Consider the following 24,321-nt stretch of genomic DNA (forward strand, 5'->3'; position numbering starts at 1 on the left):
AAAAAAAAATAAGAGAACGTACTATCAGGCAAGTATTCTTCAATTTGAAATTTTAATAAATAACTACTAAATGCAAGGTATTGTTCAGTCTTAAAAGCAGTCTTTTTGCCAAGGGTAGACTTGGAGAATAAATATTTTTGGAGTATGTTCATACTTTCTTAGCTAGATATTTATATTTTAATCCTTGTTAGAACATGCTGAACATGAATGAACAATGGTATCTGAATATGCAGCATACTTACTTGCTCACCAGCTTCAAAGAATAACACTTCAATTTCATCAAAAATAAGGTGACAGAGTCTAAGAAATAACAAGCTATGATACTTGAGAAGTCTCAAAAGGCTATGGGGCGTTGTTATAATCACCTCACCTATGTTGCGAAAGAAAAAATAATTAATATAATTCATCTTCTCTATAGATTTTTCATATATCTCCATAACTGAGATATTATAAAATTGCTGCAGATTTTAGGAATGATTTCTTTTTGTTAAGTGGCTTTTAAAAAAACAAAATTAATGTATTTGAGAAAAAAATATTTAGCATTGATTTCAATCTGGATTCACAGTATTAACAGCTTTAAGCTAAAACCAAAATCCATAGGCTAGCCTTTTACATGTGGAGACTTGATTATCTTCATGTCAATGAGATGGAATGGACTCTCTAAATTGTTGTGCTCATCACATTTACTAGTTTTTATGTATAGTCTACAAAAGACTCCCATATCAAAAAGTTCAAGAATAAAATCAAGAAAAACACAAAGATACATTGTTTTAGCTATTTCCCTACATAAACCTACACTTAACACTGTTATTTTTCTATTATGTGAGCAATGAGAAGACTCCATTATTTTCTACTAAATATGCTTACATCCCCTCTGAAACTTCATATTTTGAGCTTCTTCTTTGTTAAGTCCAATTATTAATAACATGGGATGGAGAGGTCTAGAACATCTACCATACTCTTCTAATAGTTCAAAAATATGTTGTGCTTTTTTCCATCCAGGGCATACAATTACTGCTAATGGCTGAAAAGACAAAAAAAGAAGTATTTCATATAATTATGGATCAAAATTTTTTAAAATGTACTTATACACTAGAAAATTCAATTTTATAGAATGGGAATTAGATATATTGAACTTTTAAAATAAATCTAGCATCTGAACAACTTCCTGTAAATTAGATACAAATGAACACAAAGTTTAAAGGGGCCTAAAAGATTCCATACTCCAACCTTGTTGTTTTACAAATGTAAAATGTAAGCCCAGAGAGGCATACTGCAGTTCCCAAGACTACAAACACAGAAAATAGCTGGGTCTGACCATTAGTCCTGTGTCTTCCCCACTATATTTATTCATGTCTCTTTTCAATGTGGTTTAGAATCTGCATTAACACACAAACTTCTAAGATAACTATTCAGAAGTTATGACAGAGAATCATATATTACTCTTACTGCACATTCCCTATCCCGAATCTCTGATCAAAAGCCAGAAATAAGTTCATTCCAAAATTTTCTCCCCCATCAAAACTCCTGTCAAAGCCCCCAAAGGCCAAATAATTTTACCACATATTTACAAGAGAAAGATTAAAGAAGATTCAGCCCCAGGAAAATCACAATGGAGGCATCTGAGGCACTAACATCACCGAAAAAGGAACTTAAGACTTCCAATCTTTCCAGTTAATTTTATGCATATTGTATGGAAAAAAACTTTACTACTAACAGAATATAATTTGCTACCAAATATCAGTAAGTCACTTGTCCTATACATTTTCAATTGTAACTCTGTTGCCATTGTCTAAGAATCTGCTCTCCTCCTTTATGATAATACCCTTTCAAAAATTTTCACAATTGATGCTAAGTACTGGAAAGTTGTATCTTAAAATTCCCTGTCCCTGAACCCATCATGGTGAGATGAGCGTCCCGGCACTTTCCTGGGCTCACCTGGGGATGACGCTCTTGTCCCCCACTAGGCCTCCATCTGGAGACTGGACAGGATGCAAAGCCTGGGAAACTTTCCATACCAGGATGGGGAGCTTCTTGACAGTGGTAGGAGGCACAATTCACCATGATTTACCTTCCAAACTGCTCGACACTTCATCCTCTCCCACCGCCTGTGCCCACAACATCCTTATCACCTTTCCTCTTCATCTTTCCTAGTGACTTTTAATTCCGTGACATCTCCAAGAGCCAAATTCCACTGGCAAAGCAGATGCCTAGTAAAGATGATTATCAGCAAAGAGAATAAAAAGTAGGAATGGTGTCAAGAGTGAAAGATGAAGTACTGGACAGAGGAAACACAGCTTGCTTAGTTTTAGCTTAGGGCTTTAGAAAAAACTCTGAACCTGAATTTTAAATTAGAAATTACATTTTTTTATTGTGAAACAAAAAGTTTTCGACTTACTCCATTTCTACTTGGCAATGACTTATAGCAGCCCCCTGTTTGCAAAAATGTAAGCATTGGTGGAATATATAAGAGAGGATCATTTCCATGATGAGATATGACAACCACATCACATCCACGAGCTATTGGTGGCCAGCAATAAGACTCGGTGTGATTGGGTCCTAGAAACTTATTCTTTCTAAGTATCTAGAAAAAGAAAAAAGAAAGTTAATAGAACAAAAACAATTTTGTACTGATAAAGTACTTTTTACTCCTTCTTTAAATATTTCATCATAAAGGAAGGGTAAAGACAAGAATTTAGAAAAAGAGGTTTTATGAGGGCATACAAAATTTTTTTCAAGTTTCAAGGGAAAATTTGGCTAAAATATTTATTCTTTGTGAAAAATAAAAATAATTTCTTTTGTGAAAGAGAAATGGTGAGATCTGGTCATCTTAACATAAACTCCAGCATTTAATGTAAAAGAGACATTTTAAGGGCATCAATGAGGTCTTGCAAGAAGAGAATACCCAGTTCTAATTTAAGTTTTTCTTGACTCTCCTTCCTACCTGTGTGACCTTTAACAAATTATTCAACTTCTGAGCCTGAGTTTTCTCACTGGTAAAATGGGGGAATTGGACTAGATGACCTCGAGAGCTCTTTTCAGCTTATTGTATTATTCCTTTAAAAAAAAATAACAACTTATGAAGAACATTCTGTCTATTTCAAAAGCTGTACTTTTTGCCTGAAAACATAAATCACTTTAAGCTCACCATTGCTCTACCTATATTACATTTTTATAAAAATTATGTATTTGTCTATTACATTTATTTGTTCAATTAATTATATAATTACATTTTTGTAAACAATGAATTTTAATTTGTCAATATGAAAGGTAATTTGAGATTTGTATTTTAGTGTATAATATGTCATCATTCTATTTCATTCTTCATGTTATCCTTCATAATTAAACTGGATTGACATCATAGTTCAAAACATCCTACTTCAGGCTCTAGCACAACATATCTTAAAAATAAGGACAAGAAAAGTCTGAAGTCACAACTAAAATTCCCTAGAATGCTTAAAAGAAATTTATTTTCTATATTACAAGTCTCAAACTATACTAGGAAAACCATAAATCTAAGGGGAAAAAATCCAGAGAACTAGCAATTTGCAAATAAGAAAAATGACAACTTCACCCATGATATAAATGAACATGAATTTCCAAACCATTCATTGTTATGAAAGCAGATAGCAATACCAAAAATCTCACCAACAATCCCTCTAGTATTCTGGAAGAAGGGATGACAATCTCAATTAATTAACTATATTCTGAAAGATGAGCCAATCCCTCTAACTTTATCTTATAAGAAATAAAATTGCATGTAAGCAACAGCAATTTTGAACTAAAAACAAAATTGATTTTACTTGATTGGATTACCCAAATTTTTCTATTACTGGGTATTTGATGTTACCAAAGTCATAAGGGCAAGATTGGATGGAATGGAGAAACTATTATACATATTGTGCCTCTGATTATTTTTTTACTCCAAGATTTCCAAATACTTTAATGGCAACAATAGTCTTAGTAGAAAAGGAATCTGATTATGACATCACTGAACTTTGGACTTAATTTCAACAAGGATTCTCAAAGAATAGACTGAATCAGTAAGGGTTCAAATCTACCACAACATAAAATTAAATTACTCGACATTTTATATTTAGCTGACATCTAAAAAGCTGCCATTTTTCACTAAATATAATTGTACTACTCCATTTATATTTTTTAAAAATTGTGAAGAAAACAAAAGGGTTTTTTTAAGGCTATGCTGGGTTCCAAATCTAAGAAGGAATAAGGCAACCATCTGAAAAAGCCAAAACTACTGAAGTCTCATTTTGTGGATGTTTTTCTCTCCCAAAAAGGAAATTTTCTCAAAGTGAAAATAGGAAAACTATAATGAAATGAAAGCCCAAATAAGTGAGGAAATGGTACCTTGTTATCTTCAATGAGATCAAGCTATCCAGACCCAGATTAATTACAACCTAGGACATGGAAAGAACTAAAATTTGTTTGCTGAGCAACTAGATGCTGGCCACCTATGTGAAGGATGTTCAGTTCATTATTAACCCAGTGATGAAACCATATGGTTAAAACCAGGGAAATACTCCCTGGTGACTAGAATGTTCCAGGCCAGGAATAATAATAAATATGCCTCATTATACTATGCATTATACTCTACAAAGTGTTTTCCTTATGACAACACAGAGGTATTAGCCCCATTTTCTACAGGGAAATGAGGCTGAAAAGTTAATTGTCCTGCCCAAGATACATCACCACCCATTGCCAAGGTCAGGATTTTGTTAAATAAAACTTTGTTCCCAGAGGATCTTAGAACTTATTCACCTAAAAGTTCAATATATATTTTAATCTAATTATAGTATTTCTTTAATACTAAAGTTACAGATTCATTCTTATCTTTTATTATTTAAGATTATACATGGTATTCTTTTAAATTTCCTTTCTCAACCACACTGTGAAGCAGAGAGGATATTATCCTCATTGCATAGTGCAAATATTTTTCTCACTAAATAGGTGAAGAAACTGAGGAAAGAAGGGAAGAAGCAATCTGCCCATGTTCATACAAATAATTATTTAACTATACTTTTTCTGGCACATCACAGTGTCTCTTAAAAGGTTTCTCACACTCAATTTCTGGATTATACTTTCTCCTCTGGTCTCTAAAGAGGCTCACCATGTAGGTGAATTTTTACTTAATTGGACACTGTTACTAGAATAAAGGAATATCTCAGGTTCCTCAAGATCTTAATTTGCTTTGTCCCATACCATATTAGTCCTATGCCATCTACCACATCTTTTTTCAGGGAGAGAACCATAGTTTTTTTGCTTCAAATAATTTTTTGCTTATTTGCTTGTCTTTACCCAAACAGGAGAAAAAAACAGAAAAATCAATCAAGCTAGAACATTTTTCTGAGGTCAAGAAATAAAAAATATATATTCCACATAGAGTCAACACCCTTGAGTCTATCCAACAAATAGTAAAGGACTCCTCACAGCTGAGCACAATGAAAAGTTCTATAGCTCTTTATCTGACTTCTAGCTACATCATTCTCCCCTAAAGTTCCCTGCTTATGCATACTAAAAAAATAACAATTCTTGCTCACACATATATAATTTAAGACTTAAAAAGCATTTTTCTCCTAAGAACACTTAATAACCTGCTTTAGAAAGCATTACTGGAATGAAAAATTAATCATGTTAAAAAAAAAAAAAGCCATACTACTGCCATCTAAAGAACTAAAGACCATTACATTTCGATATATTAGTTCACTATATAATTGCTACATGTTTCAAAGATAATATTTTTACCTTTTTTAAATCCACTGAAAGAGGTGCAGTTTCAAATGAACAAGGTTCAATTTTATTTCGAAGAACAACAGAAGGTTGTGGGATGCTAGACCTGGATTTCTGCAACTGATGAAGTGAGCAAAATTGATGATTAACTATTTTTAAAGATGACCACAAATGAAGATTCACAAAAGATATGTTTTTTTCAACATCAAGTTTTATATATAGATAAAATTTATGAAATATAGGTGAAAATTACTCCAATCAATGGAGTTAATATTTAACAAAGGAGAAAGGTGGACCTCTGGACCTTTCAGGTTGAATGTTTGATATCTTCCAATAGTCTTAGCAGAGGAGAGATCTGACACTCTTGAGATCATATGATCTTATAAATCTTTATATCATAATCTTATATGATCTTAAATATCGTATTACATCTAAAAAAGCCACTACTTTTCACTAAATATAATTAATTGTATTACTCTACTTATACTTTTAAAAAACTGTAAAGAGAACAAAATTTTTTTTAAAAAGTTATGTTGGGTTCCAAACCTATGAAGAGCTTTTACTGGAGATATAATACTATATTTTCCCACATTAAAATCAGAAAGGTGATGATAATATAAACATGAGCAAAAAATATTTTTGTTGTTTTTGAAGCCTTGGAATACCTGCTGCATATCATGAATGCCATCAGTTTTCAAAGGATCAGGATTTAAAAACTGTAGCAACCTATAAAATATTAAATAAAAATGACAATTTTAGAATAACTTTGTGTCTTCAATGCAATTATTTTAATACCAACTAAATCACAAAATGGTCTATATGTCATAAAGCAGACAAAAACCATAGACTTTTTGGAGATAAAAGGACCCTTAAAGATTAAATATAATGAATTTCCTTATAATTTATAGATGTTAAAAAATGAGGCAAATCAAAGAATCATAAAGACTTTTGGTGGCAAAATGGGTCCTTCAATATTATAATTTATCCCCTTTTATAAATGTGAAAAATGAGGCAAAAGAGGACAAGTTACTAAATTATCAGGCAAACAATTCATTCTTGTGGGGACCTTGGACTTATGTTGGCTAACAAAGTAAGTACAGAGAACAAATGAGCGTACATCATGACATGGATATATTCACTCTATCCTCCACCTGAATTCTTAACCAAGCAAGTGCATCATCAAATTACAGCTAACCTGCATTAAGGTGCTTTTTATGTCTGGTAACTGATAAAAATGCATGTCTTTTCCATGAAAAAAAAAAAACTTAGCAATTCTCAAAAGGCAAACTCTATTAAAGTCATTTTGAAATCAATTCTTTGTTAATCTGAAGGGATGCAGAATTATCTATAGATTCAAATTATGAGGAATTAACTTCACCTGAAGAAGAGTCTTTAACTAATACAAGCAGTGATATTTATTTCAGTGATCAATTCTTTTTCACTCTTAAACTACCTAGGGAAAAAAACAAAAATCCAACGACCACAGAAATCAAGAGCAAAAATTAACACATAACACTGCTTCAAAAAATTCAAAGTCACCAGCAAATGAGCTATACCTGATGAACATTTTTATAACTGCTCCTGTTAGCACACTCCTCTATTGTAATCAGAAAAAGCCCATAATTATTTACCATCAAAAAACTTCAGAAACATGAAACAAAAATGGAGAAAAATCACCTGACCACAGGAAAAAGGCAATCAAAATTATTAGATGTGTTATATATGGTATTATGGCTTCCAAGAGAAATGTAAGTTGATTCTCAGTGTGAAATCATATGCCAAATTTAATTTTTCATGTCACTATTAAACTTTCTAAGCACTAGAGAAAATTCCTTACTTCACACAGCCATTTTTTTCATCATATTTCTTCTTCAATGTCAATTTGAATTGTTTTTCATTAAACTTCTGACATGAACTAGAAAATGTTAAAGAAAAGTTCATATGAGAAAATTTTATAAATATACATGTCAAAAACACTGAAAATAGTTTTTTTAGAAAGTATGTCACTATCTCATTTGCCCGATTAAACTGACATTCCAGCTAAATTGGACAGTGACTGCTTCTCTAAAGTGTCCCAGCCTTTTCTACCTTTAGGCCTTCTTTTATGTTGGTGGAGAGGCCAAAAGTGGCCTCCAAAATATCTACCAAGAAATGTTCCTCCACCTTTCCAGAACTCACTCAAATGACACTTCTGTCATGAAGACTTTGCTGGGCTACATTTGACCCTAAGGGATCTTTTCCAATATGTATATACTTCTCTCTTAAGTGATGCATTTAATTATTTGTGCAGGTCTTCTCTAGGGTAACAATCTTAGCTCTTCCCACTTTTTCCTACATGATATGGTTCTAATCCCTCACCATTTCTGTCAACTTTTGGACTCTCCATCAATGGTAAGGCACTAAACTTTGGAGGCAGACTGATTAGCATTGAATATAATGAGATAGAAATTAGGTATATCCCATGATATGCATGTTTTACTTTTATTAAGAGAGTTTAAGAGTATGCCCATTCAAAAGAATACCTGCCATAAAATACTGGAAAAAAGTTTGTAGTCTCTACAGAAAACTTTCATTTCTTTTACATTAACTGTTGATAAAACAGATCAACAATCAATAAGTATTTATTAAGTGCTATGTGACATGCTGTATTACATTCCCCTTGTGTATTCTGTCCATACCTCTTTTAACATTTAACTGACATTATAGTTATCATCATCATCTCCCCCCATCCACCTCCAGCACTAGACTAAGAACTTGTAGAAATCATATTCATTGTTAATTTATCACTCTCAGCAACTATCAGTACAAACTTTTGTTGAAATACATTTTGAAGTCCTAATTTAATAATTTACTTATTTTTTTAATCTTCCTGCTTTTAATGTTTAATTAGAAACTGCCAAATTTGAAAATGTGGAGTCTACCTTTAATTATATTTATTATGCTTCCCTGCTCTATGTGTCATCTACAAATTTAATAAGGACCCCAATTTTTTGTTCATCAATGATACTGACAGAAACATTGTTGAGGGCTGAGTCAAGCCCCGAACCACTTTGCACTTCTTAAATAAAAGACTAAAGGATCCAGGTACACATAGAATCATTAATATTCAACTAATTGCAAATTTTAAAAATAGCATTTATTGTCTAGATTACTTTAAAAAAAACTGTCATTTGTTTTGCTACATAGTTACCAAAATACATCCTTTGCCCCCTTTTGGAAACCAAGGCAACTGATACCTTTTCTGAGTTTAAGATAGCTAAAATTAATTCTATAAGCAACTTTACTGAATTCTCAATCATACCTTTCTGCTCGTACATCTGGCTCAGCATAAATGGTTATGCCTCCTTTTCTAGGACAATATGCTGAAGCTGCGACAGTCTGCATAAAACAGAAACATTTTCAAAAATGCCTGTATTTTCTAAGTATATACTGAGAAAAATCTTAGTATTTCATGCTGCTAGAATACCTTCTGTCATAACACCACAGCTTTTAAAAGCATTCAAAATTTAATTTCACATCTACAGGTTATTTATGAAAACCGAGACACTCATTATTAAACATTTATCATGGGTCAGGCACTATGCTAAGAGATGGGGAACAAAACTATAAGCAAGCACGACAGGCCCTTTCCCTCCAGTTACATTCTAAGTGGAGACTGAGGGAAAGGAAGTGTTACTCGTTTGGCAGCAGGAGTCAAAAGTAACTAGGTGGTTCTGGGGAGGTAAGGCAAAAGCTACCCTACAAAAGCCCGGTTTCTGGAGGCAGAGGGGATTGCAGTGAAAGTGGGAGTGGGCTGAGAATAAGAAAAGTGGCAGGGATCTAGAAGTGCAGTAAGTAACAGGAGGGTTACTTGTGAGGAGTGACCTTTAAGACCTCAACTACAGTGGTTGTATTTGAAGTGAAGAGAAGAGGAAGGCCATAAATAAGGGCTGATCTGAGTATGGGGGGGGGGGTCAAAATATATTCCTCTACTCTGCAAGCCTTTTCAGCCACTGGTGAATTCTTCCTAGGTCTGGGGAGGGGTTGGACCAACTAACCTTCAGTCTCCTCCTGGCTGTGCTTTAAACATCATGCCCCTGTCCAGAAAATTACCTTCCCCCATTAGACAACAAACTCCTTGAAAGCAGGGATTGTCTTTTTATCCTATATTGGTATTCATTCCCAGCAGCAATCCTAGAGCTAGAACAGGAAGTCCTTAACAACAATCAGCTGCTTAGACTAGGAGGAGTATGAGGATGACAGCAAGGTAAATCTATACAAATTAACCTAGTAATTTATATGTAAATCTTTAAATCATTAATTTACTACAACAAATTGATTAAAACTCCCAAAAGGCAGAGCTAACCACAGAACTTGCACCCACACTCAGAAGTAGGGTGCTAGGCACTGAAAATACAAAATTAAAAGTCAAAGAGCTCCTCTCCTCAAAGAACTTTCAAGTGGATCATTAGTATGGAACACAGTAGGGGAAAGGAATAGTGCGTAATTAGCCCGAAATGGTTGGTTAGATTATGTTTGCTGAGCTTACATGACTAAACAGGGGAGTTTGTGTTTTATCTTAAAGGCAACGGGAAACCACTGCAACTTCAATAGGGACATGACCCATTCAGATTTTATAGTCCTGGTATAAATGGTGAGAGCCTGGACCAGGGCAATGTAAGGTGGGTAGACAGAAAAGACCAGATGGGAGAAATCTATACATGCAAAACTCTTTTTTTGTGGCAAGAAAATGGAAATTGGGTGGCTGCCCATCAGTTGGGGAATAACTGAATAAGTTATGATATATTAAGTAATGGAATATTATTCTATAAAAAATGATGAAGCTGATTTCAGAAAAGCCTAAAAAGACTTACATGAACTGACGCTGACTGAATGAGGCATTGTACACAGTGACAGCAAGATCATGGGATGTTCAGTTATGATAAGACTTGGCCCTAGTCAGCAATGCAGAGATGTTGGACAATTCCAATAGACTTGCGATGAAAATGCCATCCACAACCACAGGGAGAACTATGGAGACTGAAGGTGGATTGAAGCATACTACTTTCACTTTTTTTTTTTTTTGCTTTTTTTCTCATTTCCCCCCCTTTTGGTCTGATTTTTCTTGCCCAAAATGACACATAAGTTTTAAATGATTATACATGGGGCAGCCAGGTGGCACAGTGCATAGAGCACCAGCCCTGAATTCAGGAGGACCTGAGTTCAAATCTGGTCTCAGCCGCTTAACACTTCCTGGCTGTGTGACAACAACAACAACAACAAAAACAAAATTATTATACACATATACCTTATATCACATCACTTGCTGGGGAAGAGGGAGGCAAGGGAGACAAGGAGAAAATAGTCTCCACCTAGCCCTAGGATAGAACTGTAGTTGAAGAAATGACAGGTGACAAGCCACAAAAGGAAGGTCAGTCAGGCAGGTGGGGACCCAACAAAGATGAGTGTCATGAAAACCCAAGGAGAAGAAGGTGGTTAATGTTGTCAGATGCTGCCATGAGGACAGGAAAGATCAAATTTGAGAAAAAAAAAAACATAAAATAAGCAAAAGAGATCAGGGACACCAAGGAAACCAACGTCTGATGAAGTGCTCTTTCCCAAAAATAAACTAGCTAATGAATTCTAGACATGGCTTTGGAATGATTTCAGTTTTCAAAAAGTTCATTGTTTTTGAGAAACGTTTCTCAGTTATTTATGCTTGACTCTTTGTGACCCCATTTAGGCAATTTTCTTCTCCAGCTCATTTTACAGATGATGAAACTGAGGCAAATACATGACTTGCCCAGGGTCACACGGCTGGTGAGTGTCTGAGGCTGGATCTGAACGCAGGAGGATGAGCCTTCCTGACTCCTGGCCTGGCACTCACTGCACCACCTAACTGCCCTTTCAAAAGGCACAAGGAGCGATGAAGGAAACTACTAATTAGGACCTGATTCAGAGCAGGAGCTGGTTGCTCAAGTACAAGTGGGAAGCACTTTAGACTTGATTAATCACTAAGTATTCCCCAAATAGCTCTGAGAATCACTGTGATCACTGTGCTAGTCTAGATATATATGTAAAAAGAATGAAAGAACTTACACTCCAATAGATGAGAAAAGTACATATAAAAATATATACAACATTTAAATTGAAAATGAATAAATTAAAAATTATACAAAATAACAAGATCATTTGGAGGAAAAGCTCTGCCAATCAGAACAATCGGGAGAGGCTTCCCTCAGAAGATGGGGCTTAAATTGCTTCTTAAAGGAAAAGAGACTCTCTTGAGGCAGATGTAAGGAAGAAGGGGATTCTCGACATGTGGGCTGGTCAACGCAAAATCACTGACTACAACAGAACATGGAGCATCCTGTGTGAGAAAGAGAAGGACCAATCTGATTCTCCAATAGAGTGTTTGAGGGGAATAATGTTCAATGAGGCAGGAAAGGGAGGTTAGGGCCGCATTGCGATGGTCTTAAAATACCTAACAGAAATAAAAGAAAAAGAAAGGAACAAATTGCTTAAGAGAGGGGTTTACATTTAATCCTAGTGTACCAGAAAATTGCTGAAGTTGGTTGAGTAGATCTGTGCTTGAGTAAAATTAGAATTACTTTAACAGCAATAGATAAGAGGGACTAGAATACTAAAGAGAAACAAATCTAGATATCAGTAAATTGAAAAGCAAAAAATAATTTTAGTTGCCAAAAGGCTAATTTGGAGGATATTAATGTTACTATTATTGCGGCATTTCACAGGAGCATTTTAAAATTTAGGATTATAAACAGGAAATTACATGTAGAACAATGACATTAAAAGTTGGCACACTTTACACAATTGTAAAATAAAACATTTTTTTTTAGATTAGCAAAAAAATAGAAACCAAGTAGATGTCCATCATTTGAGGAATGGCTGAACTGTGATAAATTAACATAAGAGCATAAGAAATGATGACTATGAAAATTTCAGAGAATTTAGAAACACCTGTATATATAGGTGTAGAGTGAACTAAATTAGAACCAAGAGAACAAGTCACACAACGACCATTATTATCTTTAAATGGAAACAGTGGGATAGTACAAAACTCTGAGCAAAGGACTGACTAATCTTCATTTTGGAGCCTTTAAAGTAAAACATTTTATTCTTTCAATAGACAAATTATAGGTATGGAACACATTATTTTATCAGGCACGGCCCATCTGTTAGTTATTTTTGTTTAAATATAGAGTCTCAAAAATCGTACTGCAATTTTAAGTTATTAAAGCTGCCATACAGCTCATATTCCCTTATGTTCATATGCCACCAACAGTGCAGCCAATTCTTGAATGATGGGCATACATTTAATTTCTAACTTTTTGCCATTATAATGAGTTGCTGCTTAAGTTTAAAGTTTAAAGCTTAAAACTATAGTAGGATTTTTGGGACACCTTGTATAATTCTTTCTTAGAAGAGCTCTGCTAGATCAAATGAACAATTGTTAGTACTAGTTAAGAAATCACAATATTTTTTAAAATAATATTAAAATCAAATAGTAGCTGTGCTAACAAAACTATTGTTTAATTCTGTGTGAAGGGAAATGTGATTAGGAAAGAGAAGAGTACTTTTTAAAAAAAGTTTGCATTTAGAGTTTTCCAACTATTGCATGCAAAGACTGCGTTTAATTCATGGCCTTTAATTAAAGACATGTTTTGTGGGCATGTAGAGGAAACTGTGCTCACAAACTTGTAGCATGGCATTATCCACAACTGATCATGCATGTAAACTAACTTTATTCTCTCCTGGTCATGAGACTTGTAAATCAGGGAGACGTTGTAGACGTAACATGCCTAGATTTTAGGACAGCATTGTGTATAAAGTTTCCTCTGTTATTCTTGAAAATAAAATGTAGAGATATAGGAAGGGAAAAGGAAGCCTGTACCAAATGTTTCCATGTGCCACAATGTTTTACAAATCTCTCATTTGATCCTCATGATAATCTGGGAAAATAGATGCCATTATTTTCCCCATTTTGAGATCAAGTGACTTGTCTGGGTCCACACAGCTAATAAGTATCTGACGCAGGAATTGAATTCAGGTCTTCTTGACTTCAAGCTTAGACTCTATCTAGGGCCACATACCTAATATGATGGAATCCAAATTATACTAGCATTTAGCAGTCATCTAGTCTCTTCCCCCCTTAACTTTACAAATTAGGAAGCTGAAATTCAAGGAGATTACAGAGCTTGCCCAAACCAAAGCAAAGTTTCTAACAATACCCCAGAGATCTTACTGGGCCTCCAAGAGGGGAATAACTGCACTAATGACCTGCTTATCAAATTAACAGATGGCACAAACCTAAAATGAATAGCTATGACAACAGAGGACAGCATTAGGATCAGGAAACATCTTCACAAACTAGACCAAAGCAAATCTAATAAGATGGATTTAAATAAGAATAAATTCCAAGCCCTACAATTAGGATTTTTAAAACTCCATTGCAAAAACTTAAGAGGAATAGACATGACTAGAGAATTAATGTTTTTAGAATGAAAATGTCTACAAGATTAACCTACAGTGTAATATGGAATCTAAAAACAAGCTATGGTAGTCATATCATCAAGAGAATACTGTTCAAGGTGGCACCCATGATAGTAAGATACTTTTTTGGGGTCTTTGCTATCTTTTGGACTCTAGTTAAGCTTATGAAACCATTTTCAAAATAATGCTTTTAAAATGCAAAAGAATACACAGGATTTCAAAGAAAACCCATTACATTTAAATATGGTTACCAAAATAGTTTTTAAAAAACATGTTCACCCAATGAAATGATTCAGGCCAATTCCAATGATCTTGTGATGAAGAGAGCCATCTGCACCCAGAGAGGGGACTATGGGAGCTGAGTGTGGATCACAACATAGTATTTTCACTCATTTTGTTGTTTGCTTGAATTTTATTTTCTCATTTTTGTTTCCTTTTTGATCTGATTTGTCTTGTGCAGCATGATAATTGTATAAATATGTATACATACATTAGATTTAACATATAATTTTAGCATGTTTAATATATTGCCATCTAGGGGAAAGGAGGAAGAGGGGGGTACAATGTTGAAAATTTATCCCTGCATATGTTTTGAAAAGAAAAATCTTTAACAAAAAATATTTTTTTAAAAAATGTTCATAGACACAAGAGTAAAAAAAAACTCCTGCCAAAGAAGAATCAATTGAAAGACCTAAGAACATTTAGCTTAAAGGACAGAAGACTTAAGGGGTCACATAAGAACAACTTCCTTCAAGTATCTAGAAAGCTGTCATATCAGAAAAGGGATTTGACTTACTGTACTTAATGCCAAAATGCAGGATTACAGTTATAAGCTAAAAAATTTTTAAAGTGCCTGATTTTGTGTCCATATGTTTTGAAAATAAAAAGCTTTAAAAAAAAGTGTCTGATTTTAGCTTGATAAAATATAATAAAATATAAATTTTCATTAATCATAAGAACTGTCCCAAAGTAGAGTAAGACCTTTCAGAAAATACTGACCTTCTAAGTCATGAGAAGATATTCAAGCAGAGGCTGAATGACAATTTATTCAAGATTATTAGACTGTGTCTCATTCTGCACTGTGAGTCATGTCAAGTGTTGGGTAGCACACTTTGAAATCACTGCCAGGCATTATATTATCAGAGTTCTTAATATTAAGTCTTTCAAAGTTGTTTTGTTTTTATAATATTGCTGTTATTGTATAAATTGCTCTCCTAGTATATGTATGAAATGATACAGAACAAAATGAGGGACAAGTATTCCCAGGTTTCTCTGAAAAAGTCCCTTTTACACTGATACATTGTTGGTGGAATTGTGAAAGAATCCAGCCATTCTGGAGAGCAATTTGGAACTATGCCCAAAAAGTTATCAAAATGTGCATACCCTTTGACCCAGCATTGCTGTTATTGGGATTATATCCCAAAGAAATACTGAGGAGGGGAAAGGGACCTGTATGTGCCAAAATGTTTGTGGCAGCTCTTTTTGTAGTGGCTAGAAACTGGAAGTTGAATGGATGCCCATTAATTGGAGAATGTTGGGTAAATTATGGTATATGAAGGTTATGGAATATTATTGCTCTGTAAGAAATGACCAGCAGGAGGAATACAGAGAGGCTTGGAGAGACTTACATCAACTGATGCTGAGTGAAATGAGCAGAACCAGAAGATGGCTGTACACTTCAATGCTGTATGAAGAGGTATTCTGATGGAAGTGGAAATCTTCAATATAAAGAAGATCCAACTCACTTCCAGTTGATCAATGATGGACAGAAACAACTACACCCAGAGAAGGAACACTGGGAAGTGAATGTAAATTGTTAGCACTACTGTCTATCTACCCAGGTTACTTATACCTTCGGAATCTAATATTTAATGTGCAACAAGAAAATGGTATTTACACACATATATTGTATCTAGGTCATATTGTAACACATGTAAAATGTATGGGATTGCCTGTCATCAGGGGGAGGGAGTGGAGGGAGGGAGGTGATAATTTGGAAAAATGAATACAAGGGATAATATTATTTTTAAAAATTACTCATGCATATATACTGTGAAAAAAATTCTAAATTAAAAAAAAAAGGAAAAAAAAGAAAAAGTCCCTGTTGTTGTTTGTTACATTTGTCCCATTTTGTCATGTTACAGCAACATTTACAATATCCTATTACATTTCCATATGTTAAACTATTCCCCAACTCATGGGAATCATCCCACAAGTTTTCAGTACTTTGCCTCTATAAAGAATTTAAATGTTCATACATATGGACCTTTTGCTATTTCTCTCTTTGTGGCATCAGAGTTTAGTGTATTAAAAGAAAGGATTTGCTTCTGAGATGCCAACTTTATGATTTTATGATCTGACAGGATAATTGGATCTGAAAATATTGATTCAAACAATTATGTTCACTATGTACAGAATAGTGCTCAGGTTATAACTAAGTACCTCTGAAGACTAAAACATTTTTGTTTATGTTTTAGATAAAAAAGCAAGACTATAAGCTTTCCTGTTAATTCAATTTTAAATACTTACAATGTTATTTATTTCTTTAAAAGCGAGACACTCCTTTTCTTTATATATATTCTCTATCTTCTCATTGATTTTTTTAGAGGATAAATCTAAAGAAAGTCCATTACGTTTTAAAACCACACCTGAAAATTAAAAACAAACTGTCACAAAAAAATTGAAAACAATAGGCTACAGCTCACATAGGAAAAAGATATAAAAAAACAAAAAACAAAAAACTGTGAAACCTTAATAAATGGAATGCTCAGGAAATGTGGAGTTCAATTTAATTGACTATTTTTTGTTCAAAATTAAACCCCAATCCCTATTTCAACCTTTTTGGGAAAATTTTTGGAATATATTAGCAATTTATTTGACTTAAGTTGTTTTCCAAATACTACACACTTAGTATTTCTCTTTGATTGACTTCTTAGGATCCTGCAATGCTCTAGGGATATCATTCAAAACATTAATTCTCCTGGGCTATTTTAACTGTAGAAGGTACAAGATAATGGGCTAACCACCCAAAAACTTAGCATGAGCTTGAGGCAAGTCTTTCTGAATATTCTTAAGGATGGAAAATCTTTATTCTTCTTAAGGATGGATGGGATGGCCATTAGCCTGATTAAGTTATATATATGTAGAATATAGTCAGAATATAGTATGTAGAATAAGTATACCATGTAGTATATAGACTATAATGGAATAGTGTTATTCCATAAGAAATGACAAGCAGGCTGATTTCAGAAAACCCTGGAAAGACTTAGATGAACTGATGCTGAGTGAAGTGAGCAGAACCAGGAGAAGAAGCAGACCGGTCCTTGAGTTCTTAGTAACAGTAGCTGGTAAGGAATGAGGTTCCATTAAGAGGCATCTCCCAGGGATCATCCCAGCAAGAATAGTCCCTGTTGGCTTCTCACTCCCAATTATCCTATTTCCCACTATTGCCTGTATACATCTTCTCCCTGCAACCAGGCTGTTTTCCTTTCTCAGTCCCCAAAAGGCCCCACCAGTGTTCTGAGCTGATTAAATCACTGGCTTCACTACCTATACAAAATAAAGTTCAAATCAAAGAGAAATTCCCTTTGGATGGTACAGACTGAAAGTTACCTAGTAAGAATGTAACTCTGGTGCCCAAACAATGTGGAGAAAAAATGAGGATGCTGCTAGGGAGGACCCTGCCATGGACTTTTGTGGCAGGGCACAGATAGGAGGAGAACAAGCCACAGAGGACATGGATCAGCTGTTATTTGCAGGTGGATGAGAACACAGATGTAGCAGAGCACATACAAAGCATCCATTAAGCTCTGGAGTAGATGCAATGATAAAGAAAAGGTCCCTAATATCTAATGATAATGTAAATACATTTAAAACCACTAAAAAGGAGTCAAAATCCACCTTTATACATTGGAAAAGCAGCCCATTATGTTACTTTTATTACTATACCAAGCATTTACTTCAAAGACTTGCAGTTCTGTGAGTACAAGTGCTTACCTTGTATCTTAATATAGAACAGTTTCCTAGAGTTTAATGCAATTGAACTTAATATTGAAGCATTTTCTATATGCTAGGCACTATAAATACAAAAATGAAAGTGAAGACTGTGCCCACTTGCAGAAGCTTGGGCCCCTTCCCCCTGGCCTCCATCCTCTCCCAAAGCTTCACCAGAAATCTTTGAGTACTGCTCTCCTACGGGCCCAGTGCTGGACACTCCGCTAGTGCTTACGCAGGTGCCCACTGACTATGAGGGAACAGCTTCCCAGGCTGGCTCTCCTACATACCACGTGACCTAAAACAAGTCCCTCCTCTGTGAGGGGGCTGGGCCACATCAGCTGTCCCATGGAAGCCAAGGCCCTCCACCCCAGGGCCATCACTGGAACCCAACTTTGTTTACACAATAAAAAATGTGATTTGATATAGATGTCAGTTTGTGGTTTTCTGACTTAAGATGCAACCTGCAGGGATCCATTTCGATTTCGATTTCTCACCTCTGGACTACATGACCTTTAAGTTAGTTTGTTTATGACCCTACTACAGTAGCATCATTTGATCAACTCCTCATCTTTTAGCCTAGTGATACAATTCGGTTAGAATGAGACAAGAATCCATCAGTGAACCTGTTAACAAAATCTTTCTTTGCCAGAGCTTATGTTCTAAAGAGGTAGTGGTCATGCTGTTACACGATCACAGAGCTATACCTGAAAGACCCCCAAGAGGCCATTTAGGTCAACCCCATTTTACAGACAGGAAAACTGAGGTCCAAGGACATTAAGTTACTCGCCCAAGGTCAAGGAGCAGTAAGAATCAGAGACAGGATATGAATCTAAGTCCTCAACTGTCAACAAAATAGGACTTTAGTAGAGTATACTGAGCAAGGTGTCTTTATGTGATGAATGGAAACAAAGACATTTAAAATTTATTTGCATGTGATATATACATACTTTTTTCAAGTTTTTCAGGAATCTTTTCTTGCAACAACATTGGCCAAAGAGCAAGTGCAGGGTTGATTTTATCTGGAGGGGATTCCAAAATCTTTGGTGTAGCTTTCTCTGGACAATCAATTTTCTTTTCCTTGGGTGTTACATAACAAGCAAAGTTCTTTGCAACCAGATCATCATTAACACAAACCTTTAAAATTAAACACATATGTATTATAAAGAATAAAGTTAATTTTGCTAAATAGTACCACAAACTAAGTGGTATTTGGCACAGTGTCTAATAATAAAAAATTGCCTGACTTACCCCAAGGCCACAATCTAGGGAACAAAGTTAGATCTCCATCTTCTGAGATATCCCTACCTCCTCAGTACCACTCAATGCTAACTTCTGGCCTTGAAAAGTCTCGTCTTTCATACCAAATAACTTTTTCCTTTTGTCTAACTCATCCTCCAAAACCCACTTGAAATCTCCTTCCAGATAGCTGACCTGGTCTGTCAAGAGTGGAGTTGGAGGATTTTGGTTACAATTAGTGCCTGTGATACACTTATAACTTATTTCTCCCTTTGTCATCTTGGGCAAAATCAACTCGCCTCTTAAATCTGTTTCTTCTGTTAAAAGAAGGGCTCAGACTTAAACTATCATTTGCTCTGTCAACAATCCTCAATTCATCCAGCATCATTTTAGACACAAAGACTTAAATGAATAGGGAGAACTGTCCCCATTTTCTCTTCTGAAAGCAGTTATGAAGGGATTTTCCCATAATCTCTGAAGGAGATAATTTAGGTGCAAGGGGCCCTTGTCTTGGACATTGTAAAATATGTCATTGCAAAGTATAATAGGCTGATGTCTAGTGAGATTGGAGTAACTAAAAATTTTTTAGTTTCTATCTTGAATCTTCAAAAGCTATTTTTACTGAACAATTTGATTCAATTAAAAATATATAGTATCTTAGCATATACCCCAATAAGTCCATTAATTTGGGTTGTATTCATTCCTATTTTTTTCCCTAATTTCAACAGGAATTGGGCTAATTACCTTTATCACAGTGTTCTCAAACTTTCTGGTCCTAAGATCTTTTTATACTCTTTATATTTTTTTTATACTCAAACTTCAGTGAGGACTCCAAAGAGCTGTCATTTATGTGGGTTATATATCTATTGATATCTGAAATTAAAATGTCTTAGAAGTATTATGTACTCTAGCTGTTTGTTTAGTCTTATTAACTTCTCCTCCCCAGGAGGAGCTTAGGCTTCATTAATATAACATGTGACACATAATCAGGGCGGGCCAAAAGAGATGACATATTAAGGAATATATGTAGTGGGACTGTAATGAAATGTTAGACCTCTAAAGGGTCTATTCCAATGGCAACTCTGAGAAGGAGAAGGAAGAGAAGTTAGAGCATGATTATAAGATATAATTGTTGGCTCTGATATTTGAATTGAGTGTGAATTCATCCCCTTATGGAATTCAGAATATTGTTTCTAACACTTTCAACTTTAAAGTTCTGAAAATCCAGAATTTTTCCCAATACAAACTGATTTTCACTTACCTTTTCATTTTTTATAGTTACATAAAGGTAAACATCAAAAATATCTTCTTCCATACCACATAATTTTGCTTCAATCTGTGTAGTTGCTAAGTATGAATAATAAAAGTGTCATTTATAAGGCAACAAAACCAAAAATATCTTTGAAATTTAGTATTAAATACCATTTACTTTTTAATTTCTTAGACCTCAGATTATCTTACTTGGCATTAAAAAGATCAAGCTAAATGTCAGATAATTTTCTTTTGCACACTTCTTTATACACCCACCACTTGGTACCTTGGACTTGAAAAATCTCCCCTACACTTTCCAGCAAAATAAGTCCCAACAACAACCCATGAAAACTCTCTAGCTAAAATAAATGTTAAGTCTGAGAATTCTGGGCAAATGTATCTTCATCATAAGGAAGTTCCCTATGTGGGGGAAGAGTTTTTCACAAAGAGGAAGGCAATTTACAATGGAGGTGTTAAGCCAGATTCCCTTTGTTGTTTTACTATACGGGTTGCTAGATCAATTTTAACTCATTTGAACAACCAAAGCTCAATTCTGGGGCTTTTGTTATATATTACTGCACTCTCTTCCTCAGAGAAATCACTCTTTTTTGTCTATTTTGTTAGCTAAATTAAATAACTCTAGTCCTAAATTCCTGTTTGAGATCCAAGTCTCATATAGCCAAATGCCCATACAGGACAATTCTACTGCAACTAAACATTTCCCAACCTCTAAAACCAAACCTACTTCTGGTAAGGACAACTCCTTTCTTCAAGTCTCAAAACCATTGGACTCATTCTTCCTTCTTCTCTCTCCTTTGTGACCTATACCCAACTAATCACCAAGTCTTGTCATTTCTCTCCAGTGTCTCCCAAATTTATCCTGTAAATTCCTAGGACCCAGACCTGAGGCATTTGCCCTTATCAACTCTACCTAGACTAGTGCAACTTAATCACAGTTCTTCCTGAAAAAGCTGCAACATTCTTCAGTATTTCCAAGATCCATATTTGTTTCAGAGGGTACCTGTCTACTGACATATAAGTTCTTCACGAATTACCTTGGCTTTAAATTCACGAGCTGAGGGCCATCTTCTGGTGATTAATGTCTTTTAACTTTACTAGGCTGGTCCTCAGGCTAGAGGACATTATTCCTGCCTACACCCCCCCATACCAATTCCAGTATCTACAACTCTGGGTATGGTTTTACACCAGTGCTCCTTCTTATTTTCCTACAGAATCCTATGCCCTTTCTCCTTTCATCCATCCACACAAATCCTATCCATACAAGACCCAGTTCAAAGTCTATTTTATTTCTTCAGAATTCCTACAGTACTTGTGGTTTATACTAAACAATAAATAATCTTATAGTACCTTATATGATATGCTATTTCTTATCTAACAGACTAAAAACAGGGATTATGTATATACTGGCAACCAGTCTAGTATTGGTCACAGAGCAGGGATTCATATTAATATTAGAATTACTAATATGTCTTTTTCTAATTCATGATATAAAGAGGCTAACCACAATTTTAAAATTCAAACATAATGACCAATTTAGGAAGAAAACAATGAATTTTATAAAATCTTGATAGTTATCCACATAGAAGACCTTTCTCTTTCCTCTCTCAGGAATCTACTTGTTCCAATGGTTTTTTTTTAAATGCCTTGCAAAATTAACAAAAACTATACTATGAAACACAAACAAAAAGAATTCATAAACATAAGGATTGCTCTATTTTTGCTTGTCTTACCTTTTAGAATATTCTGAAAGTACTGAATAGCAGCACTATCCCATTTCTTAGCAGGTCTGGAAAAATATTTGAATATTCATTATTTTACTAAAAGTATTATCAAAAGAAGAATCTGATATCAAATGTTCTTACTTTTGGGTTTTTTTACATTAAATTTTAATATTATTGATTTATTTTGTTTGACTGTACTTGTTACAAGAAGTTTATTTTAGAAAAGGGAAATCACTGGTAAATGACTGTGCTATTATAAAAAGGATCATTAAGCAGAAAGAAAAAATATATCCTGAATATAATAAGAGAAGATCTTTCCCTTTCTGGTTAGTAGACATGGTGTGATGCTCATGATAGGTCTATTCTATGGTACTGCTCTCTACATGAAAGTGGAAAAACTGAACATTTCTATGCCTACAAATAGCAGTCAGACTTTCTGTCATTCTAGTCATCCTCTTCTGGATATGTTTGCCAACATAGCTAGAACCATTTACAGCAGTCCTAGATACTGTCCATACAATGTGAAGAAGATAAAAAGCTTCTAGTTTCTATTACCTCACTAAGTACTATCAGCAATGACCTTAATTTGGTCTGTAGAATGTTCATTTTTCCCTTATGAATCCTTTTCCCATGAGAAATATCTAACATTTAAGTTTATTTAAGTTTAAATACTTCATTCTGTATTTAAATTAAATTTGCACTAAGACCTTTGGGACACTCTGGCTACATAAATATGTATGTGTGTATATATGTGTGTGTGTGTTTATACATATATGTTATAATATGCAAATGAAAGCTTATTTTTGTTTATAAAATAAGCACATAAGAAAGATGTTATATGTGCATTGAATGTATACTGAGAGACAAGCCTAGCAATGACTCTACCAAATCAGGAAGCATTTAAATAATATAATGAATGACAAAGCAAAAGACTTCCTAAAAGGAAATGAAGTAGGTTTAGGATACATTGTTACCCTTTAATGATGAGTAGAGGAAAACTATCATGCTCTATTCTAAAAAGTCATTGTCGAGGAAAGAAAAATGAAGTGGATGATATTCTGTGTTTATAAATTGAGTTGGAAGCAATGTTGAAACAAATGCCCAATCAAGGATAGGGGAATGAAAAGGCATATCCGGGACAAGAGACAAAGGATCAAAGAGAGACAAGACAGAGGCCAGAGAGGAGAAGTTGTGACACAACTGAACAGGGAAAGAAGTAAATCCAAAGCATCCATTTAAAGAACAAGAAAGTGGTAGAAAGGGCATGAAGTAGACCCTGGCTAGAACTAAGAAGGCAACACTGACAATGACAGGGATAAGAAGTAAAGGAAAAACCAAATTACCTAAAGGAGTGAAGGAGTAAAAAACACACATATATCCAAGGAATTATGTGAGACAAAGATAAGCAAGCTTAGAACAACAATTAAACCATCATCAGAAAATGGCTCAGTAGTGCAAGAGGAAGATGACAGATCATGAACAGATACAAAATATATGGAGTTTAGGAGGCAAAAGGTCAAAAGAAAGTAAACCAGCAGGATCAGGGGTGGAAACAGGCCTAAAGCAGTGATTCCAACCACGTAAGGGATTGGACATGGGAGGAGGTGGCAGGCGGACTGAGTAGACAGCAAAACCATAGAGAGAAGCATAAACAATAATAGCAGGGACAACGTACAAACGAGGCTCTAATTAACAAAAAGATAAAACATGTTCTTATCTCCTCCTTCCATATACAGGGGAAACAAAAGGAAAGAAAGGTAAAACTAAAGAGGGCAGGTAAGGAAGCAGAACCAACAGCAAATAAGTCCATGGAAATAACACCATGAAGGAAATGGAAAAGAGAAAAAAAAGCACC

General features: G+C 34.6%; 1 protein-coding gene across 4 annotated transcripts in view; it reads right to left on the bottom strand.

Moving 5' to 3' along the window:
• The window catches only part of TDRD12 (tudor domain containing 12), a 56,110-nt gene that overhangs the window by 21,884 nt on the left and 9,905 nt on the right, over nt 1-24,321 (bottom strand). For all 4 annotated transcript variants that reach the window (XR_012486807.1, XM_074293242.1, XM_074293239.1 and 1 more), the window contains 11 exons: nt 22,476-22,531; nt 20,735-20,820; nt 19,185-19,371; nt 16,771-16,889; nt 9,050-9,126; nt 7,586-7,663; nt 6,414-6,474; nt 5,764-5,868; nt 2,399-2,584; nt 868-1,024; nt 243-370 (listed from right to left, as the gene is read on the bottom strand). Coding sequence is in view for 3 of the 4 variants with exons in the window: in XM_074293242.1 (XP_074149343.1) it covers nt 243-370; nt 868-1,024; nt 2,399-2,584; nt 5,764-5,868; nt 6,414-6,474; nt 7,586-7,663; nt 9,050-9,126; nt 16,771-16,889; nt 19,185-19,371; nt 20,735-20,820; nt 22,476-22,531 (1,240 nt within the window). In the remaining variant the exon portion in view is untranslated. The remainder of the gene's footprint in view (nt 1-242; nt 371-867; nt 1,025-2,398; nt 2,585-5,763; nt 5,869-6,413; nt 6,475-7,585; nt 7,664-9,049; nt 9,127-16,770; nt 16,890-19,184; nt 19,372-20,734; nt 20,821-22,475; nt 22,532-24,321) is intronic.

Source organism: Sminthopsis crassicaudata, chromosome 2 (assembly GCF_048593235.1).
Source record: "Sminthopsis crassicaudata isolate SCR6 chromosome 2, ASM4859323v1, whole genome shotgun sequence".
NCBI lineage: Eukaryota > Metazoa > Chordata > Mammalia > Dasyuromorphia > Dasyuridae > Sminthopsis > Sminthopsis crassicaudata.